This window comes from Megalops cyprinoides, chromosome 2 (genome assembly GCF_013368585.1).
Source record: "Megalops cyprinoides isolate fMegCyp1 chromosome 2, fMegCyp1.pri, whole genome shotgun sequence".
NCBI lineage: Eukaryota > Metazoa > Chordata > Actinopteri > Elopiformes > Megalopidae > Megalops > Megalops cyprinoides.
This window is the reverse complement of record NC_050584.1, coordinates 49,733,284-49,753,078: the sequence shown is the minus strand read 5'-3', so window position 1 is coordinate 49,753,078 and position 19,795 is coordinate 49,733,284. Positions and strand designations below refer to the sequence as shown.

The window sequence follows — 19,795 nt, the reverse complement described above, 5'->3', positions numbered from 1 at the left end:
ACCACATGGCCATCATCCAAATAGGACTCACATGGTATCTGAACACAGCCCCATGTCAGGTCTGAGTAATTGAACAGGAAACAGTGGACAAACAACTGGCCCTCTTTGGAAGGTGTCCAGTTACTGTGCTGTTACACTGCTGGGAGATTCCCTGCTTGTCCATTCTAGACTTGGGTGGTCTTGTGTGCTGCACAGGTAGGCCTCAGATGAGAGGAGGATTTCTTCTGTACTGCTGGAGAGAGTACACAAGAATGATCCTTAACCTTAAAGCTGGATGTGGATAGGGTTGTCTTTCATTGCTTGATTTGTGAAAGTCTTGATAAATTTACACATTTACTAACATGCTTTAAATTAGCTTTTAGAAGTTACGTATCTCTGGTTTAATGAACAGTTACAAACACTTTATGATAAATATGCCCTTTACTGATTAAATGGGGAAAAAAACAAAATAATCTGTGTAAAGCCAACTACTACAGCTTGTTTCCTTAAGAGCCCCTGTACCTGAAGGAGACTCATAGTATGTCTTCATGAGTAACTATTTGAGTCTCAAGTGGCAGGCGTGGAGAGGCTGGGGTCTGGTAGGTCCCCTTGGTTTATTTATTGTTTTTGACCCTTTGGAGCAGACTTTGCTGGTGGTATATGTGCGATTGCTCTCCGTTTCTCCTGCATGATTGTTTGAAAAGGTAAAGCATGGCTCCGGCCCCTTTGGCATATTTATGGAGCCAGCTCAGTGTGAGGTAGGATGGAGACACATTCTTCATGGCTCCACTGATATAGTGAAAGTAAATTGAAGTAGTTTCTCTTCCCTGCTGCTGAGCAGGGCGAGACTGATACGTGTATTTGTTTTTACGTAAATGCAATGCGGTGGTGAACCTGAAAGCCGACCCAGGAGAGTATAAGAGGTGTTTGTAAGGAAATTCATTTTGCATTCACTCACTTATTTTCCCCTCATTATATTTATATTTCACTAAATTATTGGGGTTTTTCCTCAAATCTTTCACTTTGGTCCTCTCCAGAGACGTTCTTGTCTAGAGCAGGAGTTCAGTAATGATTTTGAAATTAAATGCAGTTGTTACCTGGAAGTGTACATGTATACAAAGTCTGGCAGAATGTGAAATGAAAAATTGGATTACACAGTTCAAAAAGGTGATTTCCATACACAGTGAAGGCCCTATATGTGGCAGCAAAGAATAGTCACAGCATTCTAGTATGTTAGTTTGAGGGAGGCAGTGGAGTCGATCCATGCATGTGCAAGTTCCTAAAATGCTGTAATTCTGGTGTGCTCAGAAAATGAGACCTCTATGGCAGCATGTTTATGGATGTAGCTTTGTCAGAGATAGAGCAGTTTGAGTTCTTTCCAAACTGGATTGTTCTGAGAAATAAAAAAGCTTCCATGGAAGAAGCTCAAAAATGAATATGCATTTTTGTGGGACAGCATCATCTTAATCTGCAGGAGGTGTTTAACTGTTTTGAGCTCTGACAGTTATTTTCACCCTGCAAGATATAATTATGAAACATTTACATGAGAATAAGTATAAATGGGGTCTAAGTATAAGGGTCATTCACTGTGCTTGGGCTACTTTGTGTGACGTATGTTTACATTGCCTGAAAAAGAAGAAATTAATGATTTCTACCAGAGCAAAAATCTAGCTGCAGGTTGAAGCACTGTGGCTCTTTTGGAATTCTTGAAGAGAAAAAAATACAATCCAGACCCAACTTTAATCTGATATCTCTCATGTGAGGGGGCAGCTGATAAAATGAATGAAATCCGAACTTTTTTTTATTGTCGTTGTCTCACAAAGCCTGGCTTCAGAGCACGTATCTGATGACTGCAGAAACACTTGTCCTCCGAATTGGGCCAACCTGCAGCTAGCTTTTAAACTGAACACCACCATTTGACAAACATGAGGGCTGATCTTCTTGCCGGAGACTCCAGGGAGCTGGGTCCACAGCTCTGAGGGGTCCCCTACTGAATGGAGGTACAGGAGAAGTGAGCCTGGAGGGGGGTCACCACTGGGGCCACAGTGCTGGAACAGAATGTGACTCTGAACAGATTCTACTGCTGCCAACTTCTTTTTGTTGCTTTCTCTTTTTTGTTTTCTGCCTCTTAAGTGTGGGAGCGCTCAGCCTCAGTCTCCCCTGAGGTTCAGCCGGCTAAGTCTCCCCAGAGCGGTTCGCATTCAGCTGATAATGTCCCCCGGCTTGCAGTTTCTCCAGTCTCTTTTGGACCAGACAATAAATGTGTCAGATTTAGCCACGGTTTGGAATTTTTCTGTCTCAACTCCCAATTTCCTGGGAGTTCAATTTAAACTAACTGGCAGCAATCCTGATTTTTTTTTCTCTGAAGCCAGCAAGATGTTAGTGTAAAGTAGGAATAAGCCACATGAATACTGACCCAATTTAAACATTTATTATGAAAGCAGTGAGGAGTTGCATAGTTTCTGGTGCAGTAAAAGTGAGCTGTCCAGGTACTGCAGTGTAACTATATTCTAATAGCTAGCTCAAAAGTGTAAATGAGTGTGTGATTTAACCGATAATGCTACTCTCAAGTGTCTCCACATTGAAAGATCTACGTTAATTCACTTTCAAGCTGGTGCCATGAACAGGACCTTGAAGAGCCACTGTACTTTCCACTCTCCAGTGTGAAATCAATGTGTACATAACTTGTCAATTTCTACCTGGAACATTGTTACAGTACTCATGGTAAATCTTTGTATCTGGCATTAGTCTAGAGTCTTTTCACATTCCCTGTCACCAGACGTGCATGGCAAACAGTGTGTATAAGATGCTGACATCAGACCACTATGAAATAGGAATGTCTTTGGAATTGGGATTGGAAGCAGCCTGGTCTGCAGTAGTTGTTGGGGCAGAGATGTGGTCCAGATGAGTTTATACATTCATATGAATGAACCCATCTGGAATGAAATTGCATTGGTAATTTCTGGAAGTGTGGATCATCAGTTCAGCCATGAACAAAATGTTCTGTGGAAATGAGTCATGATTTCAATAGCATAATAACTGTGCAAGATTGTCTTCAAGAATACTCTTGGCCAATAGTGTATTTATGAACGCTGACTGAATTGTTACTACTATTATGAACCAATATTTAAACTAACCAAGAATGCAATGGGTGTTTTATATTATGGTTATTTTTTCTTAATCTTAATTCATGCAGATGCAGTGTACTCAGATGTGTTCTTTCTCTCCATCTCTTCCATCCTGGTCTCATTCTCAAAATGCTGCAGCAGCTTTCTTTTAGATTATCATAAATTAGGGGTATACTTCATCTCCAGCTCTGCAATGTTTCCCTCTTCAGTACTCTGCTGATGACGCACGATTTCAACTTTCAGCCTCATAACTATGCAGAGAAAATTAAATGTTTGTTCCTTCCATTTTTGTCCTGAAAACAATCCCTCTCAGAATGACGTAGAATTATGGATCTCTTTTAGGGGGTTTGGGATAATTATGGCATTTTCTCCTGGTTCATTTTGCTTGATTCGGAGTTCAATTTTGCCCAAACACTGAACAAAGAGAGGAACATTGACACTCCTCAGTATTTTCTTTGAATTTTAAAAGAGGATGTATTGCTAGCATTCCCTGACCTGCTACTCTAGGCCAGACCCCCATTCTACTTTTATTGGAATGCATTGGAATACAGAAGGACATTTCACCTCTAACAACAGGCCACATTAAGGCTCGTATTCTCCCAAAGACTGCAGGGAGATGACTGAAGCAGTTCCACTGTGAACAGGTGATTCCAATTACAGCTTATCTGCTCAAAAGACCAGCTTCAGTTACGCTTAAAACAATAGAGAGTGTGGTGCTGCCCCCATTGCCAGTGAGTGTCGTGGCTCTGGAATGCTATTGTGTTGCTTGTTTTGCACCCTTTATCTCTGAGATGGTTCTTCTGCAATTTGATGCAATATCATTCATTCTAGCTGTATAAAAAGCCATGGTTAGCCTGTGCTCACTTCTAGCTTTCCCATCTGTTCAGGAATGAGAGGAATGTGACAGGCTGGCTTCAACAGCCCTCATGAATTTTAAATGCTTTTCAGATTCTAAATGGGACACACAGCGTGTGGTCAGTGGCGGACTGGAAACTGGCACCCTGTGCAGGCATTATGGGATATTAGGTGTCTCAGAGATAATGACTGATCTGCTTATCCAGGTGCATTCTTGGCCTACAATGCATGTCCAGACAAAATAGAGAGTGTTTCTCTGTCCAACAAATAACAATTCTTCATTTTGTTACTGTATATGAGAGGACTTTACTTTCCCAGAATGTTTTGCAAGACATTTCAAGTCATTGTGGTTTATCTGTATCAATCTGACCTGGTATTTTAGTTTTTCATATATGGGGTTGCCTGATCCATGCCTGTATTTCAATTTCCAGAAAGGATATTAAAAAAACCTTTGTTAAAGGTACACTGGCGAGAGAGGTCTCTCAAGGAAATGCCAGTCCATATTATGGGATGGTAAAGAAGAGGACTAATGTTATTAGTGTGAAGTCATTGTTTTGTTCCATCTTCTGCCATTTTGTATTGAATGAGTCTGTGCTGATGACAATGATTCAGGGAACACAGAGCAAATTGTCAGGTCTTTTATAGCAGTCATGCCCTGTATTTGTTTGATAATGTCATCCAAACTGCTTGATATCACAAAAATATGAAGTGTAAGTAGACTCTTCTGCTTTTTCTTTTGAAAACACAGCATCAGTATAAAAATAGCTCCCAACTAGTGTCAAGGTGTTGCAGTTTCCCAGCTCTGCATGTAGACTGAGATGCAGCTCTGTGCGTGCACCAGAGTTGATTCAGCTTTGGTAGAAGGTGGAGGATGTGGGTGAACTGGTGGCTTGGAGCACTATTGATTGGTGAGAATGGAGTCTGTGTGAAAGGCATTTTGACTGTGTGCCAAGTCCACTCTCCATCATTATTGTAGCGCTGTGACACTCTAACCCCCGGCCAGCCCTCTGCCAGCCTGCTCCATTGCAGGGCCAGCTGGGAGACAGAGAGAGAAACAGAGAGGCCCATGTTGGCACTGCATGATGTAGCCTGAGACAGACTATTTACTGCTTAGTCAGAGCCCTTGTTAATGCATGGGATGATGAAAAGCCTTTGTCATGCAGTGAAAACACTGAGCATCACGGTTCATTTATTATAATTAGAGCAGTGTCTGTAAAAGCCCCAAGGAAGGCCAGGCATTCTAATTAATTTCACATTGCCGGCTGATAGGAAGCCATGTCAATTACGATTACAGCTCCAACAGGTCTGTCAGAACAGTGATAAAAGACACAACTCGCTGGATTTCGTTTTGCACTTGCATTTGCCAGAATGCCTATTAATTTAGATGAATGAATGACTAAACTGCAATTATTGTGCTGATTTGCTGGCATCTTATTAAAGTTGTTTTAGGTCCCAGGTTATACTGAAATGTGAGGTAATAGACAGGAATTTGCTGAACATAACAAATTGGAGGGGTTTTTCATGCATTGGACAAGACTTTATCTTTCTGCACTTATACAATCTGAATTTAGAATCAGACTTTGACACTAGGCCAGACATCTTCATGGATATAGAAGTGAAGTAAACATTAAATACATTAACAGACTATAACTTTTAATGCATTCTTGTTATCTGTGAGGGTTGTTTTTTTCTACTCGAGTTTTATAGATGTGATAAGCAGTATTCTCAACAGACATTGGCTTAGTGGTTTATGAATGATTATTACTAACTAATAAGGATGCATTTAAAAGATATTAAACATTTAGCTGACAAATAATCATCAATTTAAACTGCACAACATTTCATCTCCTCGTAGTACAGAATCTCATCCATATAGTGGTCTGTTTAGTGCAGGTGATTAGTGCAGAATAAAGCCGCTGTGACCCTGGTTTCAGTTTGCAGTAATAATACTGGATGCCATGGTGATGACACTTTGTGAAGCTGAAAGGAGAGGTGTCCTTGTCCACCATGAGTAGATTGTGTCATATTTTTGGCCACTAACCTATAAAATGTTATGAATATGATACAACAATCATCTTCTCTTTATAAATCCAAAGAGGGTTGAAGTAACTTGAACAGTTTTTTCTGTTGTATTTTAAATAATTGGGACAGAACAACTCCCCCTTCACAGAACAGTTTAGGTTTGCAAGGTTGTGATTCAATTACCTGCTGCACTCCTGTTTGACCATTGTTTGAGAGCATTCTGGGAGCATGCTACCCTCTGATTCCTTACTTTGTTGGGTACAATACTTGTATGTTGGGTTGCAGATCCTCAGACAAGAGCCAGAAGCAGAGTGGTTCATACATGAGGGATCAGGAGAGCTTACTCATCAGCTGTAACCCAACAGTTAACTCACCATAAGCAAATGTTGCTCTATCAGACAGTCCACACTCAGTACCTCTGTACTGTTCTGTACTGTTTGGAGAGGCATCATTGTAATGTAGTATGTGATGAAAATTAGCTCACATTAGCTAAATCAACTTCTAGTGTTGTCATGCTGTTTTCAGTCCTATACTGTATTTTGTGTTGTAATGAATTTGGTTCTGTGCAGCTGATATCTCTTTTGATTGACATAAAATAATAGAAAAGTATACATATTTCTGTGAATTCTGCTGCCCCTAAAGGTTAGTAAAGGTCATAATGAGGTGATTACTTGTGGAAAGAGTTCAAGTTGGACTAAAGATAACTGAGCCCGTAAAAAGTATAGGCAAATGTAAACTCGACGAAGAAAATCTTGGCTCTCATTTATGATTAGATTTCACTTCTGAGGGTATTTTTTCCTAGAGAGCATTCATTACCTTTTATTTCCTTGTCTAGTACTGAATGTTTCATACTCCAACATGACCCACATAGACTGTGCTGCACTGCATTTTTTCTTTATGTACACAGAACCTGTGAATGGTCTTGGGGCAGAGTGAGGCCCTGCATAAACCCAGTAGAGTTTCCATCTGGGCTGGTTTAGTCATACAAACATAAGTGTTTGATGCGAACAATTTGGCTCCAGTGGAAAGAATGACCCCGTGACTATTCCCAGCTCATCAGAGCCTGTTTTTAAGGGTCAGCGCACTTGACTCCTGGACCCCGGTGGCACAGGCGTGTTACTTCCCGTGATGCCATAGGAAATGCCTTTAGGATGATGCAACTGTTACTCTACAGAATTCTGAATATTCCTGTGGAGCCCGCAGCTGTGATAGCAAAGGCTCCTGTGTGCCACATGGGGCAGCTAGGCTGTTTATTTTGTAGAGGGACTGATGTGAGAGCACTGATAGCTGAACAGAAGACTTTCCCCTCTACAAGGCTCTCCTTCCCTCTGCCCATGTTGGTGGAATGGAATGTGAGTGGTGCATTGTTCCAGTGCCCTTGCAAGTGAATCGGTGCGGATGTTGATTTGATTGTTTGCTAACATATTAAATTGAATTTCAGTGTCATGACGTGAGATTTTGTAGTAAGTAATGAGAATTATGGTTCTGATTTCTCTCCTTGTTAAAGCGTTGTGCCATTGATCAGGTAAAATGACTTCCCAAGTTAATGTATGTGTGCCAAAAAGCTTTTCAGTAGACAATAGGCCTTTTGTTTGGACAAGCCCTCTGGCTTGATCCTGTCACGCTGGTGGTCAAACATAGCTCTGTTTTTACTTTAAAAATATTCTTCATGTAATTTAATGGATAAGTACATTGTAGTATTGTTTCAGAATTTTGCTCAACAATGATAAATCAATTGATGATGCAGTTTGAAACTGAATCCCAGGACACTCCACATATTTCCTTTTATGTGCAGAATAAAGAGTGTAAATATTTAAAGCAGTCTCTTTGAAACTACTTTGTTAATATTTAAATGGCACCCCTCCTAATGAAAGCATTGTAATCCTATATGTTTAGGAATCAAGAGGAAACAGTGTGTTTGAAAGGTAGAGAGCAAACTTTGACCTTTCAGGTGCTGTAAGAGGTTTGTGCACCTCACAATCTAGCTTTATATTATTGACACAGGTGCTTTTGTGTCTGTGCCAGGAAGCCAATCGGTTGTCCAAAACACTTATGCAGTCTCCAAAAAAAGCTGTCTCACCATTGTGTGCATGTGACAAAGGCTGCACAGTATTTGGGGGGGGGGGGGGGGGGGGGTTGGATATTAGTGTTATCTGAGGGGAACTTGTGGCTTTGGGCTTGATGTCAGCCCACCTGGGTTACCTCATGACTTGGCTCAGTGCTCTGAGAAGAAGCAGAGGCATTCGATTAGTGAACAGCCTGACCTCATTCTAAGATATGACTCTGGAAATACTGATCTGACTCTAACATCAGCCTTCAGTTCAGACCCTTGGGGCAGAGGACTTGAACAATAAAAGACCTAGCAGCATGTGTCATACTGAGACTACTGACTTGGGTCTGACCAGCTGTTCTTTTTTAAGAGGGAGAGCTGACAGTTTGTTCTGGCCAGGGGGATTAAAATGTTGGCTCATATAGGTCACTTCCTATACATATTTCCTGAACAACGATGTGTCTCTGTAAAGATTTAAAATGTCTGCTTAGCTATGCCTTGTGTGGTTCATGGCATGTAATGCATGTCTATGTAAAATCACCAGGATATCTTTCAGTTTGCTCTAAGTGAATGAACCTAGACTGAGCCATTACATTACATTATTGTCATTTTACAGATGCTCTTATAAAGTCCAACTTACATAGGTTAAAGTTTTATCCATTTATACAGCCCAGATACTGTTTGCATTTGCCTCTCTCTCAAGCCATGTGTCTCAACACTGACGCCTCCATAGTCTCAGGGAGCTATGCTTTTGGAACATCAGGAGAACTAATCTCCTGTGATTTACTTGTTTCAGACTGAAGCCATGAAGAAGGCGCTGATGGAGCTGAACCTGAATATTGTGGAAATGGATGATGAGACGGCTACCTTGGACGGAGGAGACGTACTTTTCACAGGTACAGCCAATGAATGAAACATCTTACGTTTCTGCCTAAGACTCAGATCTCTACAAAGCTGAGAAAGGTCCCAGTGTGCTGTTGTGTGCTCATTTAAATGCTAGACTCTGAAAGGTATGAAAGGCAAAGTATTACTTTTCAAAGGCTTATTGTTCCACAGGCATATGGTTGTGAAATTGATTAGCACAGGGTAGGCGGGGCGGGGGTGGGGGGGGGGGCGTGGGTGGAGTTGAGGTGTATATATGGATTTTCTGTAGGTTTCATAACAGTTGTTGTGAATTCCATGTAGGTCATTCACTGAAAAGGTTTGGAAAACTCACTAGTACACTTAATTGAGTTTCTAGACATTGTTTTTTTCCTACCCAAATGAGTTTCACATGGGAGGGCTAAATACAAGTGAAAGCGTTTCCTCTTGGCCCCGGCCTGTCTCACCAGCTATGCCTAACTGTGCCTCAAACGTTTAAACAACCGCTGCTGTGGTGTTCATGGGAGGTCACCTGGTGTTTGTCCTCACTGTTGCGCAGGTAGAGAGTTCTTCGTGGGCTTATCCAAGAGGACCAACCAGCGAGGTGCAGAAATTCTTGCTGATGCATTCAAGGTTGGTCACATGTCTGTGCTTGTGTAAACCATAGTTTACCAACTTCATAGTTCTACCACTCATGTCATACCTTGCCTAAAGTCCAGTTTGCGTTTCCATAGCCAGTGACTCATCACAGGACTCTTGCTTGGTCCATTCAATGTGTAGGGGTAGTTGGGAGTGAATAGGAGATTACCAGATTTGTCTTGACCTGATTCTCCATGTAGAGTCCTCAAGAGTAGAGACCAGTTAGTCTTTAAGACTCCATGTAGAGTCTTAAAGACTAACTGGTGATGTGGGGAGATGACCTAATATTTGTGGTGGGGGTTCTCAACGCTGCAAAGTAAATGCAACAGAACTAGAATACAGCACTGTACTGTGGCATTGGATACACCATGTCAGTAGTTTGGTTCAGCTTTGCTCTTTAAAAAAGACAAATATTGAGACAGATGAAAAGAAAGAGGAGTTAGTGGACCTGATTGAAACCCAGTAGAACATAAATGCCTAAAAGTGATCCAAACAGAATTGCAAAGTTAATGGTAGACCTGAATGAAATCCATGTGAAACCCTAATGTTTTACAACATATTTGTATGCAAAAAGTAACCTGAACAAAACTGTACAAGAGATTGAAGAAACCTGTCAGGACTGTTTGGTAGATAGACATCAAATGTCTGTTCTGAAAGATTAAAAACATGTGGATTTGTTCAGAAAAAAACTGTTATGCCATCAGGATTCCTTCAGTCAGGAGTTATCAAGTTGATGTAAACTGGGTGTAAGAGGAATGTGGCTCAGACCTTTTACAAATTTAAATGGGAAAAACTAAACAGTGTTAATCATAGTGAATTTTCCCACAGAAGCATAACCAAAGTGATTGTAATCACATGGGTTTTCATCCCAGGCTCCCCCATTTGTTTAAACCCTGCTATTTCTGTAGGACTAACAGATATCATTAGCTCTGTGCTCCAAACCTGGGTTTCCGGTATGGGCTTCGTTTTTTCAGCATTTTGTCTTTCTTATGAAATGGCTCTTCCCTTATCAGGCCTCACCGCTGTTGAGTGTCCTGCCACTGACTCTGAGTTGATGTAACCATGAATTGTAGAGACCCTTATGATACACTTCTCTTGTGTTTGTTTTTCAATTTCTGTCTTTAATTTGCATTAGTCATTGCAGGGTTCTCAGTTACTTGTCATAACTGATAATCCAGGTCTTGATCTTCTGTTGTTGGCAAAACAAACATTGTTCCAGCGGGTTGCTTTTATCAAATTTCAGATACATTGTACAGCATGTTCTTCCCAGCTCTGGGTTAAATGCCAATGTGTGTCATTACATGTTCAAAAAATGCTTTTTTATGATCTGAACCAGGGCAAAGGTTCAGAAAGAGCGAGCAGCGAGTGTCTCTCAGACATACTGAAGTTTTATCACAAAAGATATTATGTGGCAAAGACGTTTCTGTGTAATCTCAACTAAATGATCATTATAGCCTTAAGGCAAAACTCCTTCACTGATAAGGAATGAATGATTTGATTGAATTCCTTGCTTTGATTTCAAAGAACTGAAAGGGCCAATTTAAGGACAGGGTGTTCACACTAAGGGTAACTTGAGACATGGCTTAAAGCAAACTTGCAGGAAAAGCAGACTACATCTGCAAATGTCTAAATACTCCTAATTAGGAAAAGGCTGTGCTTCATTCTAAATAAGGAACGTGCCACGAAACTGAGGGGTCAACATGAAGTAACAGGCCAGCTTATGCACACTCGTTGCTAGGTCACTGTGACATCAGTGAAGTGCATACCATAAGTGTTGCTGTGGCTCCATGACGTCATTCCTTACAATTCCGCCTTCTGTGGGGTTGGGGGTGGGGGATTCTGCTATTCCGCAGGACTACGCTGTGTCTACAGTGCCTGTGCTGGACGGCCTGCATCTGAAGAGCTTCTGCAGCATGGCGGGCCCAGGTCTCATCGTGATTGGCTCCAGCGAACCTGCCCAGAGAGCCCTGAAGGTAAGGCATTCCAGCGAGGTGGAATTTACCAAACGCTCTGTACAGCCGGCATACACGCTGCTGTTTGCCACACATGAGAACTCTGCGAGACAGGCATCAGAAAGCTGGAGCAGCATTTCACCCTTGGTTGCATGTCCCATTTTAAACCCAACTAACTGTGAATAATTTTTACCTCTGGGCACAATCATTCACGCAGTTTGTGTAACATATATAGTTATTCGTTCTGAGATGCCAGGCAGGGCCAGATTTGCACTGAGTCTTGGTGACTAGGGCAGAGGGCAGTAGGGATTGGGGTTGAGTAATAGATGGTTCCTATACATTGCTGAACATTTTCCCACGTCTCCCTCCTGTGTCTCCATTGTGAACAGCCCAGCTGCAGTGACCATGCTACACCTCCTATAAATCCACAATCTGGGTCACCGCTGGGGTCGACTGGCATGCCTACATTAGCTAATCAATAACAGACTCCTTAGCTTGAATCATGATTATAGCTTGCTGCATATGAGGGATGAGCTGGTCCTGAATGTACGGAACAAAACAAGACATTATTGCCTTTTATTGTCATTTTCTTTAACATCTTGAAAATATGAGACAATATCCTTTTAATGTGAGTTCAGTTTGAGGTGGTGACATATCATGTAATGTCTTAATATAAATCCCATCAAAATGAAAAACACATTTATCTAATTTCAATTTTATGACACAAATTACTCTCCTATCAGAAGAACATAGCCTTTGAGGCACTTTATCAATGAACTCTTCCTGACTAAGTGGTTTTCTCACTGTAGTCACTCATACATAATGGAGATAAATATAGCCTGTGAAATTTAATTAGAGTAGAATCAGCCCCTGCATTGCATTCTTGTCTAATTAACAATTGAATGAACAGGACTATCATCTCTTGAAACAATGGAAATGAAGGTGATAAATTAAGCAGTGACTCATTACAGTAAGGGAAGGAACCAATAACACCTGAAAAGTTTACCTCAAACAAAGTGGAAACCAGGATCTTTGGGGCTGGTATTTTGTTCTGGCAGCAGTTTCCAGACCTGGATACTTCTTCTCCAATCCCAGAGCATCATCAGTGCACCTCACTACAGAGGTGCCTCAGAGGTGCTGTTGTATGCATCCTCACTTACACAGACCAGAAGGGGAAAGGCCAGGATTATCATCCGGTGTTAGTACCCAGAGATTGGAACTCTGTCTCTTAATGTGTTTTTGTTCCATATCCTAGAGCAAAGTAAAGTGTCCGGTCAGGATTGATTTTCTGTCTTTTAATACCTGCAGAGCACTCAGTGTCACAGTGTGTCACATTCTGGCCTCTTATAAATTTTCAGAAAAGCGTCAGATCTGTACTTTCCACAGTTCTCCCCTGTTGTTCTCCAGTTATCTTCAGTATATCTTTCCTACAGTCCTTCATATCGCAAGGCCCCTGGATTTCAGAGCTATTCAAACACAGCATGTGAATGACGGGTGGATTCGCGTTTCAGACATGCTTTAGCCAGGGTCTGGGAATGTGTTCAAGTGGGTATCTGCACCATGCAGCTAAGTAAACAGACCTTCTCAGCTGCATTTTTCAGAGCTGTCTTTCCACAGCTGTCAATGTCTTGTGTATCTGAACTAATATCTCTTCCAGTGTATCGCTCTCCATTGTTCAATCTCTAGCATGATGAAAGACAAAGATAAATTAATCAAAAGGAATTAACCTAAAATGAAAGATGAGCCATTCAGCAGTGTTGTGTTTACATGTGTTTTTGCCCGACACATTTTTCCAGTGCAGCAGGTGTTTGTTTTTAGTACGCAGTCTGCTGTTTGAAGTGTAAGAGTTTTTGATGTAATGATGTCAGTCGGCTCTCCTCTGGGGCAGCAGTTGGGGACATTGTGTTTGATGTGGTGCCAGCCTTTATTACACAGTGGCATTTAATGAGTGGAGTGGCAGAGGCTGCCCTCCTCATGGGCAGGACTGGAGACCTGCTCTTTAAGCTGACAGCTTGTTTAAGGGGAAGCTTTTGCGCCATTAAAATTCGAGTTGTCCTTTGTGCCTGCCTGCAGAGAGGATTAGTGTCTAGGCTCTGGTCAGCTTGTGGTCATCTATCCACTCTTGTCCTGTCTGACACCTCCTCACCAGTTCAGTGCCAAGAATAAATTAATGACCCAAAAATACCAAACTGTGAAACATGATGACTGTGGCTGGTGCATGTACTGCATGTATCTGTTCCAGCTTCTTTTTCCAAGGAAACGCAAAAAAACACACCAAAACTCCCTAATACCTCGAATAGTAACATTCAGGACAAGATGCAGCAGGCCAACAAACAAACACTTTGGAGGGGCTCGTTCTTTTAAAACCTGTTTATCAAATGGCTTTGAGACCTGCCAAGAGCGCAGGTTGTCCGATTTGGAATGTTGTTGTCTTTGTAGGTATTTGCACTCACACTCTGATTGGACTCGTAGTCACGGCAACTCGCCTGCACTCTGCCAAAGTTCAAAGAGTGTTTCTTTAACATTGACGCAGGCTCTTCTGCCTCCGTCACAGTTTCAGCAGCTAAGTGATTCTTCCATTTGCAAAATGCTCTTTAAATGAGCAGCCGCAGAAACAGCAGAAATAACTTAGCAGGACGGGACATATTAGGCACTAATAACTAACTCCAGTAGAGTTCATTCATTTTTCCATTACATTTAGCATTACAGCATGAACATTTCATGTACAGCATGAGTTGTGTTGTCCTTAAAACTGAAGAAAAATAATGATAAAGAAGCAAGAAGCAAACACTTTCTTCAATATGGTTTGTTTCATGCAAGGCATTTTGATTCTAGACTTGATAGAAGTCTCACAATGTTAAACCAGGCTGAGCTTTTGTGGTTCAGTAGTTGAATGTAGTAGTGAAGTTGAAGTATATACATACATTATAAACTTTACCAGCCTTGGGATTTGAACAGAGTGATGGATTTTGTTTTGTTTTGTTGTGTTGTTTTCAGTCTTTTAATATGCACTAATACACCTTAGTTTTGTCCTATTATTAGTGTACTGAAACCCATTCAGAAACATTTCTGAATCACAGATACTTTCCTGCAGTAGCGCATGACATGTAAAAACCTGAGCATGCATCCTGGAACTTGTCAGCATTTCACTGTCCTGGGATCCTCCATCAGAAACGTCAGTTAAACATCGCCCCCTACTGATGGAAAGGCTGTAGGTGATTCCTCTTTTAAAAGTGTTACCGAAAAAAAATGGGAACCTGCAGGGTAAATTGCTATAAAGGTATTAAATGGATACAGAAATGCTGAGCATTTAAATGGAAAGTTCCTTTGTCCAGGTTTAGATAACAGTTAATAATAGTAATTATTGCAACAAAGCTTAATTGGTCTCTTGCCAAAGTATTACATACTTAGGTCCTCATAAATCTAGAACACTTGAAAGAACTCATTTGAAGCTATAAAAGCCCATTTACACCAGGTAGCAAATATGTTTATAGCTTTGTATCTGCTGCATCACCCCTAGCAGTACAACTATTGACTATTTTAAAAGAGATTATGTCTGGTTGTAAGGGTATTTGGGTAATTTAGTGCAGTAAAACAGTGCAGTTATCTCTTCTTCCCTCCAAGCAAAGTGTAGTTACTGGCATATATACTGAAATACGGATTATGTGTCTGAAAGTGTGGGTATACAACAGACCATTGTATGAAACCAAGTCAAGACATCATCTCTGAAAAAAATACATGATTTATTGTACTCTACTTATTCCATTAAGTCAACATGGATACTGGATCATGACTCAGTCTGACTTAAGGTGGTTAATATAAAACATGGCTTTACTGACATTGGAATGGTTGCTGTGGGTGAAGATCTGGGCATCATCCCCTTTAACACAGTAAGATTGGCAGGCAACCGGAACAGGATGCATCCTTATATATACTATGCAGTCACTGCAGCAGCTTTATTTGGCCAAAGAAGGGGAAACGGCGCTGGATGAGCTCCAAGGGCCATATTAATAACAATTGAACAGTGCTGCATTGCTTCAGCGATGAGGTCATTCTCCCCTAATACACTCCACAGTCAAGCCTGACTCAGGCCTCTGGATTCTCTGGCCAGCAGCATTCCCCTCCGAACTCTGCTGATAATTATAGCCTGCAGTCCGCAGAGGGCATAAGCCTGGCTCTTCATTAGATAAGGCACAGAGGACCCCTCATAAATGTTTTCAATTGAGTGCCTGCGAGGGAGAAATAGCAGAATGGATGGCCAACAATAATATGTTCTTGGGAATGTGTGTCAAACAGCAATCACAAGAACTTGTGTCAGCAACAGGAAGCCATTACACTCTAATAACTCCCCAAATCCCCCAACTATTAGTATTTGGAAGCATGTTGTCTAGCAACTCTTTTGTTTGTGTTGTTTTTTCATCTATGAAAAGAGCCATTGTTTAAGTTTAAGGCTGTGAAGAAAGGATTATAGACCATATATTGAAAATATTTGAAAAGGGCTCAGAATGCAATGTGGATACAGTAGCAGTGTCCCAGCTATACTTGTATGCTGACCTTACAGTATTCAATTAGTACTATTAGTAATGGATGTAATGCTACTGTATACTAAAGCATAAAGAAGTTACTGTAGTGGTTAGATGTGAAAATCTTCTTTCAAGGTGGAAAGAGTTATGTAGGCTCTCAGTCATACAAGCTATTGAGTAACTTTCTCACTAAGCTGATGTGGTTTCTTGAGAAGTGCTTTTTGATCAGCCTTGCTGCTTGGAGAGAGCAGCCCACACTCAGCTGCATAGAGTGAAGCTTGTGGGCCTCCAGCTCTTTCAGCCTCCTCCCACCTGCCTTAGACTCAGCTGTAGCCACCAGCTGCTCTTAGCCATAGTACCTCCCTCCACCTTTTCCAGCATCCCTCAGCTTTCACTCAGGCTTCCTAGCCTCCAGCTCCTCCAGCCTCTCTCAGACTCAGCTTCAGCCTCCAGCCAGTCTCAGCCCTGATGCTCTAGCCTCAGGTGCAGGGAGATATGCTGCAGAAGTGAAACGGCTCCTTTTATCTCCTGTTCCATCTATAGACACAGGAGTCAGGATATGTGTCTGGTACAATCCCCATCTCATCTGTGATCCACAGATAAGAGCCCATAGGAGACAGAGCTGCAACATCAGCCTTTTTAAAAGTTCAGGATTCACTCAGCTGTAACATGTCTACCCCTGAGCAGCACTTCTGTCTCTTGAAATGTTTGTATGATGATTTTTTTTCTTTGGTTTTTGGAGAGTATATTAACACATGTAATACCAATGTATTTTGATGTATTTTCTACCTTATTACCTGTGATATTTGACAGAGGTCAAAGACATCACTGAAAATTTTTGGGCCTGAGAAGATGTATGAGGCAATGTAAAGTCTGCAACTAACAGTGTAAAAGGAATTCAGTTGCTTGCAATTATCACTTATCCCTGTGGTCGATGATGTCATGACATTTTCAGTTTGATGACCTACTGCCCTTGCTGCATGCTTAACTCTCCAGCCGTCTCACCAAAATAAACATGTATGCTTGAGAAAACCAAGAGCAGCCACTGTCCGGCTGTTTGAACCTATGATGCAGAGAGGTGTCATTGCAGCCTGGAGCAGATGTATGCAGTTTATTTTGCTTGGAGTTATGATTTACTCCATGGTACATTGACACCTGCCTCAGGTCCAGTAACAAAGAGCGGAGCGCCAGTACATGAAAGTCATCTCTCATAACAGAGCTTGATTAGAATCCAGGCAGAATGGGAATGACTTATGCTAACATAAAAATAGCTTGTCTGTGGGAGGCCATTCCTCCCCCATTGCTCAGAGAGAATGTTGGGTACAGGCAGACTGAGAATGAATGTACCAGTGCCCTCTGCAGAAGTAACAAAATGCTTTTGAAGGCTACTTTCATTGGTCATTATTGATGTTAATTTATGAAACCTCTGATGTCTGTAACTTTACATAGTCATATATGTTACCTTCAGTGTAAATAAAGATCACTTGCTGTTTGACTTTTGTGTGAAGACACTATAATATTGAAATCACGTGTAACTATTGGGGCTATTTTTGTTTGCCAGTAATTTAATTCTCTTCCTTATAAATAACTCTTTTTAAAGGATGATAAGAGAGGGCTTACTAATCTGAGCCCCGTCTGACAGACTGCGTCTCCCTTCCAAAGAAGTAATCCCTCCCATCTTCCGGAAAGCTGAAACAGAGATATCAGTCATAGACGTGGAAGCGGTGTTTGCCAGAGATCCTGTGATCATGTAACTGCCTTGACCTGCATTCACACCTCGGGTGTTTACAGCAGGAGCGTCCCTCGCCGCCGCCGCCACAGGCAGATGTGGAGAGTCTGCGGTGGAATGTGTGAAACCGGCCAAACGGCGAAGCCTATTGTGCATAATAAAGCAGAGGGCAGAGACGTGAGACCAAAATCCGAGTGATTTACACCACGGCTCACCGCATGGCTCTCGTCCACTCCAAACTAGCTCCTGTCTGCAAAAATAGAAGAGCCACTTCTTAATTTATGGCTCTTTTTTTGCCTCATTCATGCGAAAACATTTTTTATGGATCTCTCACTCTAATTTTGAAAATAGTTTGTAGTGTTTTTTTCCCCCCTGAGGAATGTACAGATGTTCAGGCTATACAAATTTAAGACACCTGCATGCATTCTGGTCATGACATCCCAGCACGCTGACAACTTCCACTTGGCGTTGACATGAATTTCTCTGCATAGCTTCAGATTACTTTAATGAAAAAAACATCTGACATAAGGAAAGAGGGCCTCCACTGCATTGCATGCTGTGGATGGGCGTGACGACACTGATTTATCTCTGAGATTTATCTCTGTCAATCTTTAAAATTGTGTGTGTTTTTGTTTGTGTTTTTGTAGATCATGCAGCAGATGAGCGACCATCGCTACGATAAGCTGACGGTGCCTGATGATTTAGCTGCCAACTGTGTGTACATGGACCTTCCCAGCAAAGGCCCCGTCCTGCTGCACTGCACACCGGAGGAGTACCCCGAGAGCGCTAAAGTGAGCCTCGTTTTCTCGTTGTCATTTAAACTCGTGTCCAATGAAACCAAATGCAGCCCTATCACACAGACTTTATCAGCCCCAGTTGTCTGAAATTAAATACATGGCCATCAGAGTGTTCGGAATGTGAGTCAAGCATCACGTTTATGATAGTGCTGTGGCAGCCCTAGATGATAAGTTGAATGCCTTACTCAATAAAGCTTGTCCTCAGACGGGGGTACTTTGGGATAAATTATTCTAAGAATGCAGTGTTTTGTTGTCGTGTAATTGGAGGAGTACATTTGGTAGGACAACAGGAGAATCGAGCCCATTGTGCTAAAGGACCGCATACTCTGGAACAAATTAATGAGGATAATTATTTGTGTTGTTTGGCACAGGCGTAGGTCAGGGTTGACATCCTCCTTGGGAAAATTCCATTAGTTGTAATTACAGTTAAAGGGCACAAAGGTTCCTCTCTCAATCAAATTGAACGCAGGGAAAGTCTTTGGTTGGTTGGAGTAAGCATTTACAAATCAACCTTGCAAAGGCCATCTACTTCACATGTGCTTGGTGGGTCCATTTTCTACCACATACAAAGTCGCTCTAGGGAGCCATGAAAATGGCTATACTACTACAGACCTGCAAAATAAAAATAACAAATCAATAACCTCTCAAAAGGTAATACTTTGAAATTTTGTTTATAATGGGAGCTGCTCTTAAGGGAACTGAGACAATACTGCCCCATTCCCTAGCCATGGGCCATGGGTGATACAGAGTTATTTCAGAGAGAAAAATATGACAGAATTTGATTGCTTCAGAGCCCATCTCTCTAAGTTACATTTCTTACTGTGCTCAGGACTGTTCAGGGTCGTGAGAAGTTACAGTGTTGATGTCTTCAGTGGTGTGGGAGGACTTGTTTACAGCTTTTGTTGGTTACATTCCCATAATTCTGAGTTCCGTTGTGAAGTGTGGGCATACAGCGTGATTTATCGCCTCTCTGGATGTGACCTCAAACAGCAGCGCTGAGTTGCATGCGTTGTTTTCTTTAGTCCTGTGTGACTGAATCTCCCTGCTGTGGTTACAGCCGTCCCTGTTCTCACAGAGCTTGGTGTCAGGACAGCGGGTCACTGCCAGCTCAAACCTTCTCCTGTGACCGATCAAGTTCGAAGACAGGTCAATTCTGTTGTTTATCAAAGCAGATACCTACAACAGAATAAATACAGTGGCTAATTCAGTGCACTTGTCATAGTTTTGATCATGATTCACGCAGTACATCTTTAGGGTAGG

At 41.7% G+C, this 19,795-nt stretch overlaps 1 protein-coding gene across 3 annotated transcripts in view; it reads left to right on the top strand.

The window, feature by feature from the left end:
• The window catches only part of ddah1 (dimethylarginine dimethylaminohydrolase 1), a 60,944-nt gene that overhangs the window by 38,017 nt on the left and 3,132 nt on the right, over positions 1 to 19,795 (top strand). For all 3 annotated transcript variants that reach the window (XM_036520902.1, XM_036520901.1, XM_036520900.1), the window contains 4 exons: positions 8,831 to 8,930; positions 9,455 to 9,528; positions 11,388 to 11,507; positions 18,386 to 18,529. In XM_036520902.1, the coding sequence (XP_036376795.1) occupies positions 8,840 to 8,930; positions 9,455 to 9,528; positions 11,388 to 11,507; positions 18,386 to 18,529 (429 nt within the window). In that variant the 5' untranslated portion in view covers positions 8,831 to 8,839. The remainder of the gene's footprint in view (positions 1 to 8,830; positions 8,931 to 9,454; positions 9,529 to 11,387; positions 11,508 to 18,385; positions 18,530 to 19,795) is intronic.